The 21,023-nt window shown below is 42.6% G+C and overlaps 1 protein-coding gene across 2 annotated transcripts in view; it reads right to left on the bottom strand.

Moving 5' to 3' along the window:
* Positions 1-268: 268 nt before the first annotated feature.
* The window catches only part of PRMT8 (protein arginine methyltransferase 8), a 92,442-nt gene continuing 71,687 nt past the window's right edge, over positions 269-21,023 (bottom strand). For both annotated transcript variants that reach the window (XM_065648938.1, XM_065648946.1), the window contains 3 exons: positions 12,152-12,302; positions 2,617-2,738; positions 269-793 (listed from right to left, as the gene is read on the bottom strand). In XM_065648938.1, the coding sequence (XP_065505010.1) occupies positions 710-793; positions 2,617-2,738; positions 12,152-12,302 (357 nt within the window). In that variant the 3' untranslated portion in view covers positions 269-709. The remainder of the gene's footprint in view (positions 794-2,616; positions 2,739-12,151; positions 12,303-21,023) is intronic.

Genomic DNA, 21,023 nt, shown 5'->3' with positions numbered 1-21,023 from the left:
TTTTAAAGCTCTGACAGACATCCAGTTGTGAAGGTGAATTTTAAAACTAATGGTCCATATTTTCCAGAGAACATTCAAAAATATAGTTGTACTTTCTGTAAATGCTCAGCTCTTATCTACTCTTTGTATGGAATATTTACCAAAGCTATAACTTTGGGCAGTTAATGGAATATATCACTGCCTAGAGTAGTGCCAGAGGTAACATCATTATCTTTCCATAACTGCCTAATGAGAATTAAATAATCACAAAACAAATTCCTATTATGAAATGACATTTTTTTTCTCATGTACAGTATATATATTCATTTATATTTAATATAAGTCCAGTAATGTTATCATAGTGATGTGCTGTAGTGGTCTTTCATAGTGAAAGCTGCCCTAATCATTATTAACATGCAAAGCTTGGAAGAACCAGAAATTCACAGTAAGTAGTACAATTTGTATATGTGTCTTCTGCCATCCTAAAGTTAACCAGAACATTCATTTTTTCCTGTTTGTTTGACAAAGCTACAGTTCTGTATACTGTACATTCACAGTGGGATCCCAGCCCCCTGTACTACCTGCAAGAAAGATCAGGTTACCACGCTCCATCGGAGTAAACATTCTAGTATTTAATATAATAATCTTGTGAACAGTTGTTCCTAGCTTGAAGTTCAGCAGTTCAGGACTTAATAAAATTCTCCTTTTCATCTCTCTGAAAGATTTCTTGCTAGCGCATTTTGTAGTCATTAGATACTGACATTTCACATAGCTGTCCTTTAAAATCCAAGTCTACTGTGAAATCCAGGTCACGCTGTAAAAAGATTTAAACGTAACATGTAAGTAAGACCGTAAGTTTAGTGTATGAATCCAGTTATCATTGCTCAGGTTGAAAAGACCTGCAGATTCAGGAGATACCTACTGTGGTTTCTAACTTCTTTTGGTTTTAAATGTTGCTAATACTGAAAAAGCAGGATGTAGGATGTGTAATAGCATTCCCCATACAATCTATGCCTAGGGCATATTTGTGTATTCTTCTTAAGGCTGATTTAGTGTCCTGGTTACAACTAGGAAACTTCTGAAATGCTGTGCTATCATACACATTCTGTAACATTTTTTAAGGGTATCCCCCATTGAGATGCTCTTAATTTAGGGTTTTCACCCTAGGACTTATTCCAGAATAATCTAGTAATCTTCCCATTCTAGGGAAGCCCTTGGTCATTATCTTATAATGACATGGTTTTTGGAAAGAGGCGCTACATAGCCCTACAAAACAAAGCCGTCTCTCTACAAGCTTTTGAAAGGTTTCATATTTCAGAACAAAGCGCTAACAAATCCTTTTGAACCAAGGTGCTGTCACTGTCTTGTGGTAACTATCAAGAACACATTAATTTTAACACATAAATCTGCATTCAGGTGCTTACTGCTGTGCAAACAAATTTGAAATATTTTCTTCATTTTTCTCTCAGACTAAAATTGATATGTTCATCACAAAATAAAATGTTCCAGCCACCCCCAAGGACAACATAAAGTTGAGAAACACACTATTTTCCTCTATTTTCACAGCAAGTGGTAGCTTCAGGAGTCAATGTGTTTGTTTCAGTGCCAAGTATATTTTGTGTTTATTTCATATTTATTTATTCCCCTGTGCCAACACTACTATGAAAACCATATCCAATCTGTATTTGGTACAAAAAAGGAGAGATAATGCAAAAAAAAAGGAGGCAATGAAATGTTAAGATTTGCTGCAGTCAAGAAATGCAATATTTCAACAATTGCAACAACTGCATGGATGGATTATAACCAGGTTATTTTAATGGCTGTGTGTTGTAATAGACAATGAAGAGATTCTGCTCAAGGTTTGTGACAGAAAATGATGCCACTGTTTCTCCCAGAAGCCATACTTCTCATGTCTTGCTCTTCTATACAGGCATGAGTTGTCCATCAGACCATGTCTCATAGTCTCCTTACAAGTTTAACGCAACATTGAATAACTGACATATTTGGTGAGGGATTCAGCCCATAGCAAAGAAATTAAGGAAGTTTTCACCAGTCATCATAGTGTGATATCCATCACGCTTTATCTTCAGTCTTAAATAAAACATCAGTATTTTTTGTGGAAAGCCACTATTTTTAACCAACCATATAACTTAATTAGTGAGTTCAAGTACATTTGATCAGCGAGTTCATACAGACATTCAGCTGAAAGCTGTTAATTTCCTAAAAGAGAGTTCTTGGTCACTGTGTGGGAAATTTGGCTATAGATGTGGAACTGAAGTACTTACTCTTGATCATCCTGTGCTGGCAGAAGAGATCTTACCACTGATTTTAGTGACAGTATGAAGAGACCCTTCCCTGCTTGTGTTACAAAATGTTAGCTAAGCTGATTGCACAGAGTAGCTGACTTGGTGATGAATCATTTCTTCCTTCCCCCTTGCAGGCTGAGTTCTGTAACATTAGCACTGCATTATCATTGCTATCACCAGTTTTGGTGAAGCTGTGACCAAAACTTTTACTAATAAACATGAGTTTAGAGCCTTTAGTGTGCTCGTTGTTTTACTTACGTGCATTTTATTTACTGTTTATTATAGCTTGTGATCAGTAGAGTTGGAATTAGAATCAGTGATGCTGACTCACCACATTTTTTGCATTTGGTTTCATGGATATAGTCCCATAGATTTCTTCTCCTCGTCTCACAGTTAAATAGTCCTCTAAGTAGAAGACAGTTTGCTTCCAGTGAGTATAGGGAGCATCAGGTGCTAAAAGATATATATGACATTATTGATACAAGTTTCTTCTTTGTATTACAAGTCAAATTAAGACTTGGAAACATTTTTTAAAAGCCTTTTCTTCTCACAGAATGCTTTAACTTATATACTATATTAGCAAACATGGTTTACAACAACACAATTCTATTGACTGTCAGTGGGTTGTTTTCTGATTTTTACTGGAATATGTCAGATGTGAATTACACCCAACAAGAAGGATTCCACAAAGGGGATTACTGAGCATGATAGACACTTTTTCGATGCTTTCCTTTCAACCCACACACTTGGAAGTTGTGGAAATCTTTACCACTAAATATTTTGAAAGTCAGATGTCAAAAAACAATTACAAAAACCATGAAAGAAAGGTTCATCAAAAACTATTAATTGCAATGACACAGATGAAATATTTGATTTATGATCCCAGAACAGCAGATTTTATAGTTTCCAGGAGGATACAGCCGGAGAAAGGGCACTTGCATTTTGACCTGGTTTTGGACTTTTTGAAGTCAGTGCTATGGTAAATTTGCCAGAGATGGATACTGATGTAAATTAATTTCTAGTCTTGCTTAGCAGAATCCCTTTGATGACCTTCTGCTATTTCAGGAGGTTTTTTTTTTTTTTTTTACTTATTTGTTTCCACTTTTGATTAAATTCAAATCTTTGAGCAGTGCCTAATGAACTCGCATTGGTTACTTCTTGTTCCTAGCATTCTTGCAGTTAAGAGCACCTAGGAAGCTAAGAATAGATGTACAAGTTCAGAGACTTCCTGACCTGGCAAAAAAGCCTCTGATAAACTTATTTTTCTTCCATTTGTTTTCTCAGTCACCTTTTTGATGCAGACATGAGCCCACTGTATTGAATCATGCTAATAATGTCTTAACACTGTTTAATTAAAAAATGACCTCATTTTATTTCAACATCAATGTTTCAAAAATATTTGGCTTTAAAAATGAAATGGTTTGTGACTGGGAAAATAGTGGAGGGGGTTTTTTTGTTGTTTTTTTTTTTTTAACTGTCAGGACAGGAATTTTTAACAGTTCTCTTCATCCAAAATTCTAGAATCAGAAGACTGATATAAACAAACTTGTCAGAGACTGTGTTGGCAAACTGGTATCTTCCAAAGGAAAAGTATTTTACCAGAAAATTTCTGGCTATATGTCTAGACAGTTTTAAGGACTGTTAATCTCAATTGCTAAATGGAGAGTTCTTCTTGCAGGAGTTCTGATCCAGAATATGTGATCCAGAATATGTTTTCCATTTGGACATGCCTCTGTAAAATTTTGAACTGAAAACATGTTAGACCAAAATTAAATTTAAATTATATTTTAAATCAACTGCTATCTTGTACACACACATGTACATGTGTACAAGCCCTTAGGCAGAGGACACTAGCTGAGCAACCAGACCAGTCTTCTAGACAGTGATGTCTATTCCTTCAGTTACAGAAGCCTAAAATACCTTTTTATGGAGTAACTTGTTCCACACCTACCTTGTCATGATGTGCTGAATGGGGCAGAGAACCACTTCCCTCAACCTCCTGTCTACATTCATGCAAATACAGGTCAGGAAAATTGGTCAGATTTGCTGCAAAGGCATACTGCTGACTCATGTTCAGTTTGTAGCTCACCAGAATCGAAAAGTCTTTTCCAGCAAAGCTGATTTCTAGCCAGTTGGCTCAAGCAACTTGTTTGGTCCCAGCTGGAGGACTTTGTATTTGGCTTTGCTGAACTTTATAAGGTTCTCATCAGCCCATTTTGAACCTGCGTAGGTCTCTCTAAATAGCAGCCCTTTCTCTCCAGGTTATGCTTCTCCCAATTTGGGATCATCAACACATTTGCCGAGACTGCACTCTATCCCATCATCCAGGTTGTTAATAAAGATGTGGAACAATATTGACCTCACTGTTGGTCACCTGTGGGATGCTACTAATAACTGGCCTCTGATTTGACTTTGCTGATTGACACATGTTGAGCAAATTTTTCACCCATGTTATTGGTCACTTATCCAGTCTATATCTCACCCATATAGCTGTAAGTATGCTATGCAAGGTTGTATAAAAGGCCTTGCTAAAGTCAAGGTATACAACAGCCACTGATATTCCCTCATCCACACATTGTCTAGAGGGCAATCAGGTTGGTTAGGTATAATTGCCTTTGGTAAATCCATACTTAACTGTTCTCAATGACCTTCTTGTTCTTCATACAGCTGGAAATAGTTTCCAGGTGGATTTGTGTCATAAGCTTCTCAGGAATTGAGGTGAGGTTGACTGGCTTGTAGTTCCATGGATCCTGCTTACTGCACTTCTTGAAGATGTGTGTGATAGCCATGTTTTTCAAATCAAAATTCAAGAACCTTCCCCTGCCACAATGACCTTTTAAAGATATTAGAGGGTAGCCTTACAATAACATTGACAAGTACCCTCAGCATGCTTGGATGCCTCATGTCTGATCCCATGGACTTACAAGCTTGAGGCACAACTCGTATATTAGCAGATTTGTCATATAAAAAACTTTATTCTCCAATGGCAACAAAGCACCTCTCCCATTGTTTTAGATACTTTGAATAAAAATTAACCCTTCCATTTAAATAGTACTTGTCTTAATGCAAGAAGAGGGGCACCTCATGGGACCCAGAGAAAACCCAGGACCAAGTACTGTGCCGAGAAGTCACAACCAATTGGTTCCCCAGGTTTCAGAGTGGTCTCTAGATCTGCTACAACTGGTGATGTGGCTGTAGCATCATTTGCATCAAAGACAGTTTTAGAAGAAGCCTTTGCCAAAAACACACAAAAAGCTTGAGCAAGGACTTGAAAATCTTAAGAATTTTACTTTGCATGGATACCTGGCTAGTAGCTCTTCCTCATTTGCGTGTAATGACATCCAACCTTTTTTATTTGGTGGGCCATACAGCCTACTGGAGAAATGAGTTACTGAAGTAAGATGTTCATAAAATTTGCAGTAAAGCAGATAAAAGCATTTGATAGGAGAAATGTAGCAATTGCCAAGTGACAGGAGACAGAGTTTGGAGACACGGGAAGCCTCTGCAAGCAAGCCTCCAAGGAGGCTGAGCCACCAGCAGCTCTAGTTGCACAAAGAATGATGAGGAAGGGGAAGTCATCAAAGCTGAAAGCATCCTAGAATATGAGTGTATAACTAAGCATTCAGAACCTCTGAAGTGGGAGGTAGAGATAGTTTAGAGAAGCTAGGTTTTCAAGTACTGCTGATGAGCACCATTCTTGATATAGGTTCAGAAATTTTGGAGAATGTGACTCATTTCCCCTCTTTTTATGACAGGTAGGCACAAAATACCTTGTACATATATTTGCAAGTTGAGGTGGGTTTGAAAAAAACCTCTCTGTAAGAAAAAATATGCCAAACTTGATATCTGCCCTAGGCTTTTGTCCAAATGTAGCCTCTTCTCACTAATACTATTTAACCTCACTCCTTCCTCAAGTTCTCACTTCTATATGCTAATGGATGCTAAGCCCACCTGTGGTGGTCTTGCAGAACATCTTCTGTTTAAGTCCCTGAGTGAGCCCTCTTTATTCCATAAACCCAAGAGGAAAGAAGAGTCAAGAAAGTCCTTATCCCAGCCACCTTTTGCAATGCTGATACTGGAACAAGTTTATGTCTACTCTGTTGTAGCTCCTTGCAATAACATAATGGATCCTTTTCCTTGCCACTTTTGATGCTTATTCACTGGGATGTCTACAAGTCAAAAAAAAGAATGGCTGGGTTTGAGGGCCATATTTGCTGATGGGACACATTTGACTGGAAAACAATCAAATATCCTAATCTATTCAATATGTTTCTTAAAACATGTACGTTCATACGTATATGTAAAAGAGAAACACATTTGATTATTCCTTTGCAGATGAACCCACATTCTCAATGATATAAAAGACCTTTTATGTAGTTCCTGCAATATAAGTAGACCTCCTTCAACAAGGTGGGTTTCAGTTACCATCACAACACAGTAACTACACCCTTCGTTCAAAGCTATTTTTTACACAAAACTGGAGGTTTGACTATATCACTTTTTAGAAACAATTAATGGGCTGCCTTCTGCTGAAAAAAAAATCAGTCTTCTGTGAAAAAACAAATACCTAAAACCTAAAGTGTTTTCTACCTTATATAATTTTGTTCAGCATGAACTCAGAAATATTAGCACTTCAGGATACCTCTGCAGTGCCTCACAGATTGTTCATATCTCCCTAGCTACACTTTGTTTCCCAATACATACCGATGCCTATCATGGTGTGGGAAATACTGTAGTATAGAACATTTATAGAATGACCAGGGAAACATTGTTACTGACAAACATAAAAATATGAGGTACCAAATAACATCATCCATATGGTTATACTTCTAGAATCAAATATAAATAGGTATTTTATTGAAGTACTTTGAGCTTTGAATCTCTTGTAAAGGGTTGAGGGCTCCTGTGAAAGGAGAAAAAAAGAGATTTCTAGTAATATTTAACTTCCCTCAGGTCCCATTTACATCTGTTTGAGTTGTGCTAACTACAACCAGCACCAACTGTAATTTCACAGAATCACAGAATGTTACGGATTGGAAGGGACCTTGAAAGATCATCTAGTCCAATCCCCCTGCTGGAGCAGGAACACCTAGATCAGATCACACAGGAGTGCATCCAGATGGGTTTTGAATGTCTCCAGAGAAGGAGACTCCACAACCTGCCTGGGCAGCCTGTTCCAGTGCTCCGTCACCCTCATTGTGAAGAAGTTCCTTCTCAAATTTAAGTGGAACCTCCTATGTTCTAGTTTGCACCCTTTGCCCCTTGTCATATCATTGGTTGTCACTGAGAAGAGCCTGGCTCCATCCTCGTGACAGTCACCCTTTACATATTTATAAGTATTCATGAGGTCACCCCTCAGTCTCCTCCAAGCTAAAGAGGCACAGCTCCCTCAGCCTTTTCTCATAAGGGAGATGCTCTACTCCCTTAATCATCTTTGTGGCTCTGCGCTGGACTCTCTCAATCAGTCCTTCTTGAACTGAGGGGCCCAGAACTGGACACAATATTCCAGATGCGGTCTCACCAGGGCAGAGTAGAGGGGCAGGACAACCTCTCTCAACCTACTAACTACACCTCTTCTAATACACCCCAGGATGCCATTGGCCTTCTTGGCCACAAGGGCACAGTGCTGGCTCATGGTCATCCTGCTGACCACCAGGATCCCCAGGTCCCTTTTCCCTACAGCGCTCTCCAACAGGTCATTCCCCAACTTATACTGGTACCTGGGGTTGTTCTTGCCCACATGCAAGACTCTACACTTGCCCTTGTTATATTTCATTAAATTTTTCCTTGCCCAACTCTCCAGCCTGTCCAGGTCTCGCTGGATGGCAGCACAGCCTTCTGGCGTGTCAGCCACTCCTCCCAGTTTGGTGTCATCAGCAAACTTGCTGGCAGTCACTCTATTCCCTCATCCAAGTTGTTGATGAATATATTGAATAGTACTGGTCTCAGTACCGACCCTTGAGGCACTCCACTAGATACAGGCCTCCGACTAGACTCTGCCCCATTGGCCACAACTGTCTGGCTTCTTTCCTTCATCCAGTTCACAGTTCACCTCACTATGCAATCGTCCAGACCACACTTCCTCAGTTTAGCTGTGAGGATGCTGTGGGAGACTGTGTTAAATGCTTTAGTGAAATCAAGATAGACCACATCCACTGCTTTACCATCATCTATCCAACTGGTTATTTCTTCATAAAAGAATGAGATTGGTTAAGCATGACTTCCCCTTGGTGAAGCCATGTTGCCTGCCCCTAATGACTCTCTTATCCTTGATATGCCTTGAGATGGCACCAAGGATAAGTTGTTCCATCACCTTTTCAGGGATGGTGGTGAGGCTGAGTGGTCTATAGTTAGCCAGGTCCTCCTTCTTGCCATTTTTGAAGACTGGAGTGACATTTGCTTTACTCCAGTCCTCTGGCACCTCTCCCGTTTCCCATGACCTAGCAAAGATGATGGAGAGTGGCCTAGCAATGACTTCAGCCAGCTCCCTCAGCACCCGTGGGTGCATCCCATCTGGATCCATGGATTTATGAATGTCCAGATTGCTTATTTGGTCCCTAACCCAGTCCTCATCAACCAAGGCAAACTCCTCCATTGCCCTGCCTTCCTCTGGGGCCTCAGGGGTACGGGGCTCCTCAGGACACCCTCCGGCAGTGTAGACAGAGACAAATAAGGCATTCAGTAACTCTGCCTTCTCTGTATCTTCTGTCACCAGGGCACCCACCTCATTCATCAGTGGCCTACATTACCTCTAGTGCTAATTTTATCTGCCATGTATTTGAAAAAGCTCTTTCTGTTTTCCTTGACCCCTATCGCAAGGTTTAATTCTATGGAGGCCTTAGTTTTCCTAGTTGCCTCCCTACATCCTCTGACAACAGATTTACATTCTTCCCAAGTGGCCAGCCCCTCCTTCCATGATCTATAGACTCTCTTCTTCCACTCGAGTTTGCCAAGCAATTCCCTGTTTAACCAAGCAGGTCTCCTGGCTCCCTTCCTTGACTTCCTACGTGTCGGGATGCTCTGATCTCGAGCTTGGTAGAAGCAGTCCCTGAATGTTAACCAACTATCTTGGGGCCCTTTACCTTCAAGTATCCTTTCCCATGGGATTTCCCCTAGCAATTGTTTGAAAAGGCCAAAGTTGGCCCTATTGAAGTCCAGGGTTGCGATTCTGCTTGGTATTCTGTTCCTGCCACATGAGATCCTGAACTCCACCATCGCATGGTCGCTGCAACCAAGGCAGCCCTCAACCTTTATCTCTTCAGCCAGACCCTCCTTGTTAGTGAGAATGAGATCCAGCAGCGCTCCTCTCCGAGTTGGCTCATCCACCATTTGCATCAGGAAGTTATCAATGCACTGGAGGAAGCTCCTGGACTGAGGCTGGCTGGCTGAGTAGCCCTTCCAGCAAACATGAGGGTAGTTAAAATCCCCCATAACAACCAGAGCCTGTGACTGTGAGGCCGCGCTCAGCTGCCTGTAGAAGGCCTCATCAAATTCCTCACCCTGATCTGGTGGCCTGTAATAGGCACCCACAACAGTGTCACCACTGCCAGCCTGCCCCTTAATTCTCACCCACTGACTCTCAACTCGCTCCTCATCCACCTCTGGACAGTACTCAATACACTGTAGTTGCTCACTCACGTAAAGAGCAACTCCAGCACCTCTCCTTGCTGGCCTGTCTTTCCTGAGAAGGACACAGCCTTCCACGACAACATTCCAGTCACATGAGCTGTCCCACCATGTCCCTGTAATTGCCACCAGATTGTAATCTCCTGACCGTACACAGGTTTCTAACTCCTCCTGCTTATTCCCCATGCTGCGTGCATTGGTGTACAGGCACTTCAGGGAATGAGCTGAGCACACTGATTTCACCCTAGGGAGATGGGAGGCCTCCAGGTCTTCATCAATACTAGAGTGCTGCCCCATTGGTGCAAGCCCAGCTACAACTCCATCTGCCTTTAAATCTAGTTTAAAGCTCTCCAAATGAGCCCTGCTGATTCCTGTCCCAGCATCCCTTTGCCCTTGTGAGATAAACCTTTCCCATATATTACTGTCTGGACTAGAATCTTATAAAACCAGCCATTATCAAAGAACCCAAAGCCCTGCCTGTAGCACCAGTCTTGTAGCCAAGCATTTATGGACTGGATCCTTCTGTTCCATCCCACGTCATCACCCAAAAATGGAAGGAGGGAAGAGAAAATAACTTGCACTCCAGACTCTTTCACCAACCGTCCCAAGGCCTTGAAGCCTTTCTTCACTCCCCTCAGACTACGGGATGCAGCTTCCTCCCCACCTGTCTAGAAGATCAGTAATGGGTGGTAGATTGTCAAGTACACCAGGCTGGGGAGTGCCCTGGTGATATCCCTGATCCAGGCTCCAGACAGACTGCACACTTCCCTTCTCCTTCGAGATCCATGGCCTCAAAACTATTATGGAGGGGCACCTGGGGAAGCAAGGCAGGTAGGGACGGGGGTTGCCCATGATGCTGAACTGGGACTTGCTTCCAACCCTCCACCTTTTTTTGGTCCCCTACCTCTGCCTGACAGCAACAGGGCAGGGGCTGTCTCAGGTTTCCCCCCTCAGCCTGACAGGGCAGGGTGTCCATCACATTTTGGGAGGTATCTCCCTGGCGCCTTTCTGGCTGGCACGCCAGGGAGTTACTCCACCAGTCAATCTCCTTCTCACACTCCCTGACAGTCCTCAGTCTCTCGACCTCCTCCTTAAGTTCCACCCCCATGCTGAGCGGATCTTCCACCTGCTCACACCTCACGCAGGCGGAATGCCTGCCTCCCTCCCCTGGCAGCAGCAGGGTCTGGCACTCCTTGCAGCCAGACACCTGAACAGCCACAGATCAGGGCAGGGCCTCCATCCACAGTCTGTTTGTGGCAAGCTCTCTGTCTGGTGGAGACCATGGTAAGCTGCAGTAAGGAACACTGACAATAGGTGAGAGCTGCATGGGCTGCCACACCTGCTGCTGCGGCACCGTGTGGGTGGTACTCACACGCTTCACATGCTGGTCGCACCTCCCAGCGCCTGGTGGACAGTGACACGTCACTGCCCTCTCTGAGGCTTTTTCAAGGCTGGGGGCAGGGATGTGATCGCCATTACCCTGGCAATGCCCATGCCACGTCAGCCGCTCTCGGGAGAGCTGCTGGGTCCTGCCGCTCTCATGAGGTTCCCCTTGCAAAGGAACCTCCCAAAACCCCCTGTACCTCAAGATCTGTCACTATGGCTCAAGCTGCACCAGCTCCAACCAGCTGACCTCGGGGACTTTGTTGTTCTTGTCGTTAAAGCAGTCATGAGGTTTTTACATTTCCTGCAACACTGGCTGGTTTATTCATTCTGGTACATGATGCCTTGCAGGAATGGACTCATTCCTTTAAATGTCTGCTCACCAAGGTAGGTTAGAGTTTCACGTTTGGGTTGTTAGAGCCAATTTATATAAGCAGTATGAGTGTGTTTATATCTTGGGGAAAAAATGATTGTTTTGTTCTAGACTCTGAGACAAGGAAGAGCTCTTGTTGAGTTTTGGATTTGGGGGAATCTAGGATGCAGAGCAGCTATGCCTCTTTGAGCCAACAATTCCCTGTCTAATCTGAGAAACTTAACAGGATTTAGATATAACTGGTGATGGACATAAACGCCTGGGTCATAATTCCTACTGAGCTCTAAGCTTGGTAGCCATTGTGAAATCCTGCCTCTGTTTTCACAGAATTCCTATAAGCAGTTGTCCTTTCCCCACCCCGCTTACCTCCCCCAAAGTGACAATAATTTTTATCACTGAAATTCAAACCTTTTGGTACAGTAAACCTTCCTGTACCAACTGACCAGATAACAATCAAAATGCAGGTAAAAGAAATACAGATTACCTGTAGAAAATCCCATCTTCTTGTGGCACTTTGTAAATTCAATATTAAAATAGGTGACCAAGGCATGAATGTAATCATTACGCTGAATTTGGAGGCAGAATGCAGAAGTAAATGCCAATTCCTCAGTCTTCACTGTATAAATATCTACTTCCTGTTTTGGGGAGAAAGAAAAAAGTCATTTACATGCAGATGTCTGTGACTCTAAAGTAAGTGTTAAGTAATGGACTTAAGCATTTTATTTAATGATCAGCAACAAAGACAGCTGGCAGCCCTTTAACAATGTAAGAAATCAATGGTACACTAGAATATATCAAATCATCAGCAAATGATCCAGTTATCTGACTAAGTTGAAAAAGTGTGATATGAGGCCATGTGTCATTGAGAACAGTAGGAAGAGGCTGCGGGAGCTGGAGCAAATACAGGTAAAAACACACTTTGACATTTTTCCCCATGGTGACAGGCCCTGATAACAAAAGGTCTTAGAACTGGGACCTATATCTCCATTTCAACATCCATTATGCCTATATTTGTCAGATTTTTAATAAAAATCAACCTCTGATTTGCTTGAGCACCTCTGGAAGGGAATGTGCTTTGACTGTGCCAAGGAGTCAAAATATTTGAGGGGTGACAGGGGCCTGCTTTTTGCTGATAATGCTTTCTAGTCCTTTGTCAGATAACTACTTCCAAATAGTAAGCACAGTGATCTTAATCTTGAACTAGACAGAAGCAAATAATGTAAATCATACTATGGCTTGATTGCAGTAGTTGGGAGCAGTAATGTAGTCTCCAAGATTGCTTATTTCCATCAATATTTAAATCCCACTGTTTAAGGCTTAAACTGAATTATTTAGATGGATCTGGTTTTCCCTGCTAGGTATTGCTTTTATCTGGGTTGTTTCCAAAATTTTTTGTCATGATAGGGAGAATAGTAAGTCTGAAATATTATTAATTGTATTATAATGCTATGGGAAATGTTTCCTGTCAGTGGACCTTCTCATATCCTCCTGAGTGTATCTGCCTTCACTCTCCTTATTGTCCTTATCAAGGTAAAATACTTTTCTCTCAGTTATTCAGAAAGTCAGTATTAACAACGAAACCACTCATGCATGCAGAGAAATAGGAGCTTTGTCGGGAGAAATCAAAGTTTCCTCTGTGCCCCCAATATAAGCCAGGAATCATCTCACTGACCTCACTAGCATTACTTCAGATTCACACTGCGAACATGGAGAGCAGAATCTAGAATGTCTATTAGAAGGCGGCTCTTTAGCCTCTTTAAGAGCACAATAGAGTGCTCTTTTAGCAGTTGCATTCTATAATCTAAGAGAAGTCTGGAAAAATAAACATCAAAAGATGTAGCCATATTTCAGTTACTGAGATCTTTGCATGGACCACATATGTGTTTCTGAGACTTAGAAAACTTACAGTGAAATGAGTTGCTTGGGTCACAACAACCCCAGGCAGAGCTACAGGCTTGGGGAAGAGTGGCTGGAAAGCTGCCTGATGGAAAAAGATCTGGGGGTGTTGATTGACAGCCGGCTGAATATGAGCCAGCAGTGTGCCCAGGTGGCCAAAAGGGCCAACAGCATCCTGGCTTGTATCAGGAATAGTGTGGTCAGCAGGACTAGAGAAGTGATTGTGCCACTGTACTTGGCGCTGATGAGGCCCCACCTTGAATACTGTTTTCAGGTTTGGGCCCCTCATCATAAGAAAGACATTGAGCTGCTGGAGAGAGTGCAGAGGAGGGCAACGAAGCTGGCAAGCATGAGCTGTATGAGGAGCAGCTGAGGAAACTGAAGCTATTTAGCCTGCAAGAAAGGAGGCTGAGGTGAGACATTATCACTGTCTACAACTACCTGAAAGGAGGTTGTAGCATGGAAGGTGTTGGTCTGTTCTCCCAAGTAGCAAGTGATAGGACAAGAGGAAATGACCTCAAATTGCACCAGGGGAGGTTTAGATTGGATATTAGGAAAAGTTTCTTCATGGTAAGAGTTGTCAGGCATTGGAACAGGCTACCCAGCGAAGTGGTGGAGTCACCATCCCTGGCAGTGTTTGAAAGGCATTTAGATGAGGTTCTTATGGACATGGTTTAGTGCTAGAGTGAGGTTATGGTTGGACTCAATGATCTTGAGGGTCTCTTCCAACTGAAATGATTCAATGATTCTATGAATTAAGCAAGCCATAGTTTTGGCCTGTCTGATTAGGAATATTGTTCAAGAATAACTTAACTATAATGAAAATTATTCTACTACATTGCAATGGCACCCTGAGTCACTAGTGCTTAAAACTGACTCATGCTTCTAAGTGGTCATTTTAAGCTTGAACAGCCTTTTTTTTTTTTTTTTCTACAAAAGAAGAAGAAAAAAGCATACTAGGAATAAGAATTTCTGAAGTCTTCTGGCAGACTTCCATAGCAGCCTGCAAAATTTGCTTTGACAAGCTAGACTGTACTGGTGAGTGATAGCTGCAGATTTCTGTAATTTTTGGTGGCTTTTTAGTGGTATCACTGTGGGGAAATTGTGAATTAAGTCCAATGATGAGGCACACAAAATAGATCTAGCTCTGCCTCTCAGAACTGTTTTGGCTCTGCAGGGTGAAGTGGAATCAAAAGCAGACAAGTTAGTGGAAATGTCTCAGAAATATTGAACAGATGTGCTGGATAAAATGGTGGTCACTTTTGCAGTCATTTTTTTAAGGACAGAAACATACTTTTTTTACTCTGAAAGATATAAGATAAATATGGGGAGTTATATTAATTTAGTTTTGAAACTACCTTGATCCTGTTTTGGTGATGTCTTTGAATCATATTGTGGCTACTATACATTCTTAGATTTGTCATGGTTTAACCCCAGTCAGCAACTAGGACTATGCAGCTGCTTGCTCACCCCTCTGCCTCCCACAAAATGGGATGAGGGAGAGAATTGGAAAGGGAAGAAACCCCAACCTGTGGGTTGAGATCAGAACATTTTAATAGGACATCAAAGGAAGAGAAAATAGTAATAATAATGATAATAGAATATACAAAACAAGTGATGCACAATGCAATTGCTCACTGCATGTGGCACCGATAACCCATTCATGCCTGAGCAGCGGTGTTTGGGTATTTGCCTCCAGCCAACTCCAGTTTGTATACTGAGCATGACATCATATGGTAAGGAATACCCCTTTGGCCAGCTTGGGTAAGCTGTCCTGGCTTTGCTCCCTCACAGCTTCTTGTACATCTGGTAGAGCATGGGAAGCCAAAAAAGTTCTTGACTACCCGGCAATAACCAAAACATCAGTGCTGTATCAACATTCTTCTCATACTAAATCCAAAACACAGCTACTAGAAAGAAAATTAACTCTATCCTAGCCAAAACCAGGAAAGTATCTACCCCTTATTCCATACCATTTACATCATGCTCAGGTCTCACACTATCTAATGTATTCTCATTACCCACTATCACCCTTCCCATCTTTTGATATAATACACACATATCACTCCCTTGGTCTATGGACCACTTCTGTGCAATGTCTGTAAAATGTCCATTGAGTTCATTTAGTCCATGACTTTGGGCTCCATCTGTGGTAGTGGTCACTCAGGACAGGAGAGGTGGTGCATTGCATGGGGTTACTGGGCACCAAAGCCACCTCAGGTAAGGTCACTGCCACATACAAAGCCTGTAGCTGATGTATCTGGTGCAGTCCATGGTCACGGCCTGTGGGTTGAAGATATCAATCTCAAGGAAGTTGCTGGGCACTAGTTGCTGAAGCCAATTCTGGTTCCATCATCACTGCACTCTGCTCTGTTTCATCAGAGTTCATTCTTCATTAATCCGTGTGACTCTTTCTATAATACCACTGATACAGCATATAGCAGCCATAGTAGAGATAACATACAGTATTATGAAGCAATTAACATCATACAATTCAAATCATTGGCTCTTCTCACCTAGAATCAAATCCTCTTGAGGTACACTTCAGACTTCCCCAACTTTTTGCATTACCCACCAAGTGCATCCAGGTCCTTGAGCAAAAGCAATCCCATGGATGGGTTTGCCTTTGCCCAAGGCAGGAGTAACCCAGACCATATTCCCTGACATATTCTTTATGTGCACTACAGAGACTTCATCCCCTTCTACAGTATGTAAAACTTTTGATTAGACAGGGCCTAGATCTCCTAGTGTTGGCTAACAACGTGGCTTTTGCTAAATGTGTATCACAATGTTTGAAGGTCCCACCACCCATTGCTCTGAGTGTATTTTTTAACAGTCCATTGTACTGTTCGATTTTCCTGGAGACTGGTACATGAAAGGGGATGTGATATACTCACTCAATGCAATGCTCTTTAGCCCAGGTGTCTATGAGGTTGTTCCAGAAATTAGTCCCGTTGTCTGACTCAGTTCTCTCTAGGGTATCATTTCACCATAGGACTTGCTTTTCAAAGCCCGGGATAATATTTTGGGGGCATGGGGCACAGGGCATGGGATATGTTTCCAGCCATCCCATTGCAAGCACATGGCACTTGCCATGTTGGGTTCATGGGAGGGTAATATAATAAATCTTCCAGGCCTCTCCATATTTATATTTTAGCCATAATCCTCCATACCACAGAGGTTTTAGCCACTTGGCTTGTTTGATTGCAGCGCATAATTCACATTAATGGATAACTTGTGCAATAGTGTCCATGGTTAAGTCCATCCCTCGCTCATGAACCCACCTCTGTGTTGCATCCATTCCTTGATGGGCCCACCAAGCTATAAATAAGTTACCCCTTTGTTGCTAGTCTTTATCTACCTGAGCCCCTTCAGTCTCAGCAGCCTGATCCAATTGTTGGTTGCTTCGATGTTCTTCAGTGGTTGGACTTGGGCAGGTGATCATCTGTGTGGTGTACTTTTAAAACCAAGTTCTCTATCTGAGCAGCAATATTTTGCTATAATTCAGCACCGCAAATGGATTTACCTCTGTGTTGCCAATGGATCTACTTTCATTGCTGTAGCCACCACCACAGAGCATTTGCCACCATCCATGAATCAGTACAAAGTACTGGCCATTTTTCTTGTTCAGCAATATCTAAAGCAGATGGATGGCTTTCACGTCTCCAGACTGACTCTATTCACCCTCTCCTTCAGCAGCTTCTGCAGTTTGTCATACAGAACTCCATACAGCCACTTTCCACCTCTGATGCTTTCCTACAGTAAGGCAGGACCCATCAGTGAACAAGGCATATCACTTCTCATTCTCTGGTAGTTTATTATTCAGTGAGGCCTCTTCAGCGAGCGTCACCTCTTCTTCTGGTGATATTCTGAAATCTTTGCCTTCTGGCCAGTCCATGATCACTTCCAAGATTGATGAGTCATTTGGGTTTCCCATTTGAGCCCATTGTGTGATCAGTGCCACCCACTTACTTCCTGTAGCATCAGTTGCATGATGAGTAGACAAGACCTTCCCTTTGAACATGAAGTTCAGCACCAGAAGTTGACGTGCCAGGAGGAGCTGTGCTTCAGTACGAATCACTACTCAAGCAGCTCAAACCACTTCAAATGCTGCCAAATCTCATTTTCAGTTGGAATATAATTGGACTCATATTCTCTGTATCCCTGACTCCAAAATCCTAGGGGCTGACCTCAGGTCTGCCCTGGTGGTTTATGCCAGAGCCTCCAGGTAGGGCCATTCTCCTCAGCTGCAGTGTAAAGCACATTTGTAACAACTTGTTTTGACCGGACTGGCCCAAGGGCTACTGTGTGAACAATCCCGTGTTTAATTTGTTCAAAGGCTTGTCATTGTTCAGGGCCCCATTTAAAATCATTTTTCTCGGTCACTTAATAGAGAAGGCTTACTATCAGACTGTAATTTGGAATGTGCATTCTCCAAAAACACACAATGCCTGAGAAAGCTTGTGTTTCCTTTTTACTAGTTGATGGAGACGTAGCTGCTCTTTTATCACATCCATTGGGATCTGACAATGTCTGTTGTGCCATTTTATTCCTAAAAACTGGATCTCCTGTGCACGTCCCTTGACCTTACTTTGTTTTATGGCAAAAACAGTTTCAGAAGGATTTGGACTATTTTCTTCCCTTTCTCAAAAACTTTTGCTGTACTGCCCCGCAACAGAAGGGTCCTCTGAGAGAGCAGGCAAGGTAGACAGCTGTTTAATCTCCTATGTCTGCACAGCAGCTGTACCAAAATTCCACCAATATCCTTTTGGATTCTTGAAATACCCTCTCCTGAGGTAGTCTATGGCAAGGTTGCATGGAGTCTGGGTCAGTCACAATGGGGAGCTTTTGCCAGTCCTTCCCAGTTAGGCTCACTTCAGCCTCCAATACAGTTAGCTGCTGAGATGTCCCTGTCACTCCAGAAATACAGATGGGTTCTGCCTCTCTATAGCTTGATGGCATTAGGGTATACTGTGCACTGCTGTGTACTAGGGACTTACACTCCTGTGGGTCTGATGTGCCAAGCCATTGAATCCACACAGTCCAATAAACCCAGTTGTCCCTTTCCTCAACTTGGCTGGAGGCAAAGGCTCCTCTAGTCCTGATCATAGTATTTGTTACTGCTGAATGGTTTTGTGTGGCACACATGGGTTCAAATCTCATCCTTGTTACTCAGTTTTTGTAAATATGAATCAGAAGTTTCTTCCATAGCATCAGAAGTGAGATGAGCCCTTCTACTCTGCTGAGGAACAGCCCACTGGCGACTGAAGCAGCAATTTTCCTGAAAGAACCTATATTTGTGATTGTTTTTCCTTGCAACTCATGTACCGCGGCCTCTAGGGTCAAAGTCCCTAGGTCCTTCTTCCTCATATCCTGTCTGTGGTCATGCAACTAAAACCACAGGTGTCCCATGGTGTGTACCCTCTATATCCTCTCTCTTGAGCAAAAAAATTCTTATTCCTAATAGCTGAGTCCATACAGGTGAGGAGTAGGACATACCCTCTTTGAATTGCTGGAACTCCCAGGACAGTTTATCGGCTATCGTATCCTGTAGTTTATCCACAGCTGATATGAGGGAGTAAGAGAGATTTTCTTTGTACTGCCAGAGTTGGCCCACCACATCATCCACCACTGGTGCTGCTCCGTCTCTCCAGCTCAGTACTGCCAAAGAGTTGACATAAGATGATAGTGTGTTCAGCCTTCAGCCACATGGGTTGTGTGCACCGGGCTTCATCTGGATCTTTGGGCAACTGCTCATTGTCTAGGTCACTATAAATCACCTCCAATATGGCTATTTCCCTCAGGTACTGGACACCTCTCTCCACGTTAATCCACTTGCCTGGGTTACATATCTCACTTGAAGGGATACCCTTCCTTTATGTCTGATACGAGTCACCTCCAGAGACTGAAGGCTTGTGTCCCTTTTCCAATCACTTTGTCAATACCTCCTTCCCTAGAAAGGGGTCCCAGCTGCTTCCTTCCTTACCCTCTCATTCCAGGCTATTGCACCCACTATCCCAGCATTGGAGCAGCCAGGTGACATTGTGCTTGCCTGGACAATGGCGAAAATCTTTTTGCATATCTCACAGCTCACTCATGGATAGTGATCAGGTAGTTACTGTCTTGCTTTCTTCCTCCTCCTCTTCTTGTGATGGCCCTGCTTTCTCATCTTCCCTTACTAAACAAGCTGACTTTTGCTTCCAGGCTTTCTTCTCCTGTATAGGGGTGACTGATACTGGCACAGGTTGGTCCTCTGGCTCATCTGCAGTGCCTGTCACTGGGGTCTGAGTGACTGCAGTGCCTGTCGCCGAAGACTGAGTAGCAGCAGGTGCCTGTCACAGGGTTTGGAGTAACTGCAGTGCTTGTCACATTGTTGTAAGAGACACTCTCTTCCCTTTGAGGGTACTGAATAGTGTTAAACAGGGCTCAGTAGTCATGGGCCAGGCCCCCGCACATTGCAGTGATTTGTGTCTCTCTGGAATTGCCAGGATGACAGCATACTTCTTCTAAGTGTCCTACTAGTTTTTCAGGAGTCTGAACTTGTTCATGGGTGAAGTTCCGAAACACTGGAGGTGCCCACCATCCTAGCCATTTGCCCATGCTATTCCATACACCCAGCAACTCATAAATATCCAGCCCTAGGGCAGATGTTTGGGTGATACTCTTAAATTCCTTGCTAACCTTAGACAAAACCAAGACAGTATTCCAAAGAGATACCAATAGAAGTATTTTAACTACCCAAGGATGTTCAAGGTACTGACAAGTTATTGTACTGAAGGAGGAAACATCATGGAAGAAGGTAGCAAAAGTGCCATTCTGTATTTCCTCCATAAAAGCCTTTCAGAGGAAGAAGTATAATTACTATTTGTCTCCACAAGACGGTACCTGAAGTACACTAATGGCTTCAGTACAAAGCTCAAATACCAGGTTAAGCTCAAGGTCAATGTTCTAATAATAAAATTCCCAGGCAAAATGCCACTAATCATTGCAGAGCACAGCAAGCTGCAAAACCTAACACCAATCTTTAACATGTACCACAAAAACAAGGGCACAGTGCAGATCAAATAAACTAATATTGAGAACAGATGAATCAATATAATGACCCACAACTGTTAACAGATATAAATCTCTTAGTAGGTTCTAGTTAATGTTATTATCTCAAAACCTTCTTGTCCCATGTTGGGTGTCAAAAAAGACTATGGGGGTTTAACTCCAGCCAGCGGCTAAGACCATGCAGCCACTCACTTATCTCCCTGCAAAGTGGGATGGGGGAGAGAATCAGAAAGGGAAAAAAAACCAACTTGTGAGTTGAGATCAGAACAGTTTAATAGGACAGCAAAGGAAGAGAAAACAGTAATAATAATAATGATAGAATATACAAAACAAGTGGTGCACAATGCAATTGCTCACTGCATGTGGCACCGATAGCCCATTCATGCCTGAGCAGTGGTATCTGCCCC

The sequence above is a fragment of the Caloenas nicobarica genome, chromosome 1 (assembly GCF_036013445.1).
Source record: "Caloenas nicobarica isolate bCalNic1 chromosome 1, bCalNic1.hap1, whole genome shotgun sequence".
Classification (NCBI taxonomy): domain Eukaryota; kingdom Metazoa; phylum Chordata; class Aves; order Columbiformes; family Columbidae; genus Caloenas; species Caloenas nicobarica.
Note: the sequence above shows the minus strand (reverse complement) of the source record. Positions and strands in the feature narration are given on the sequence as shown.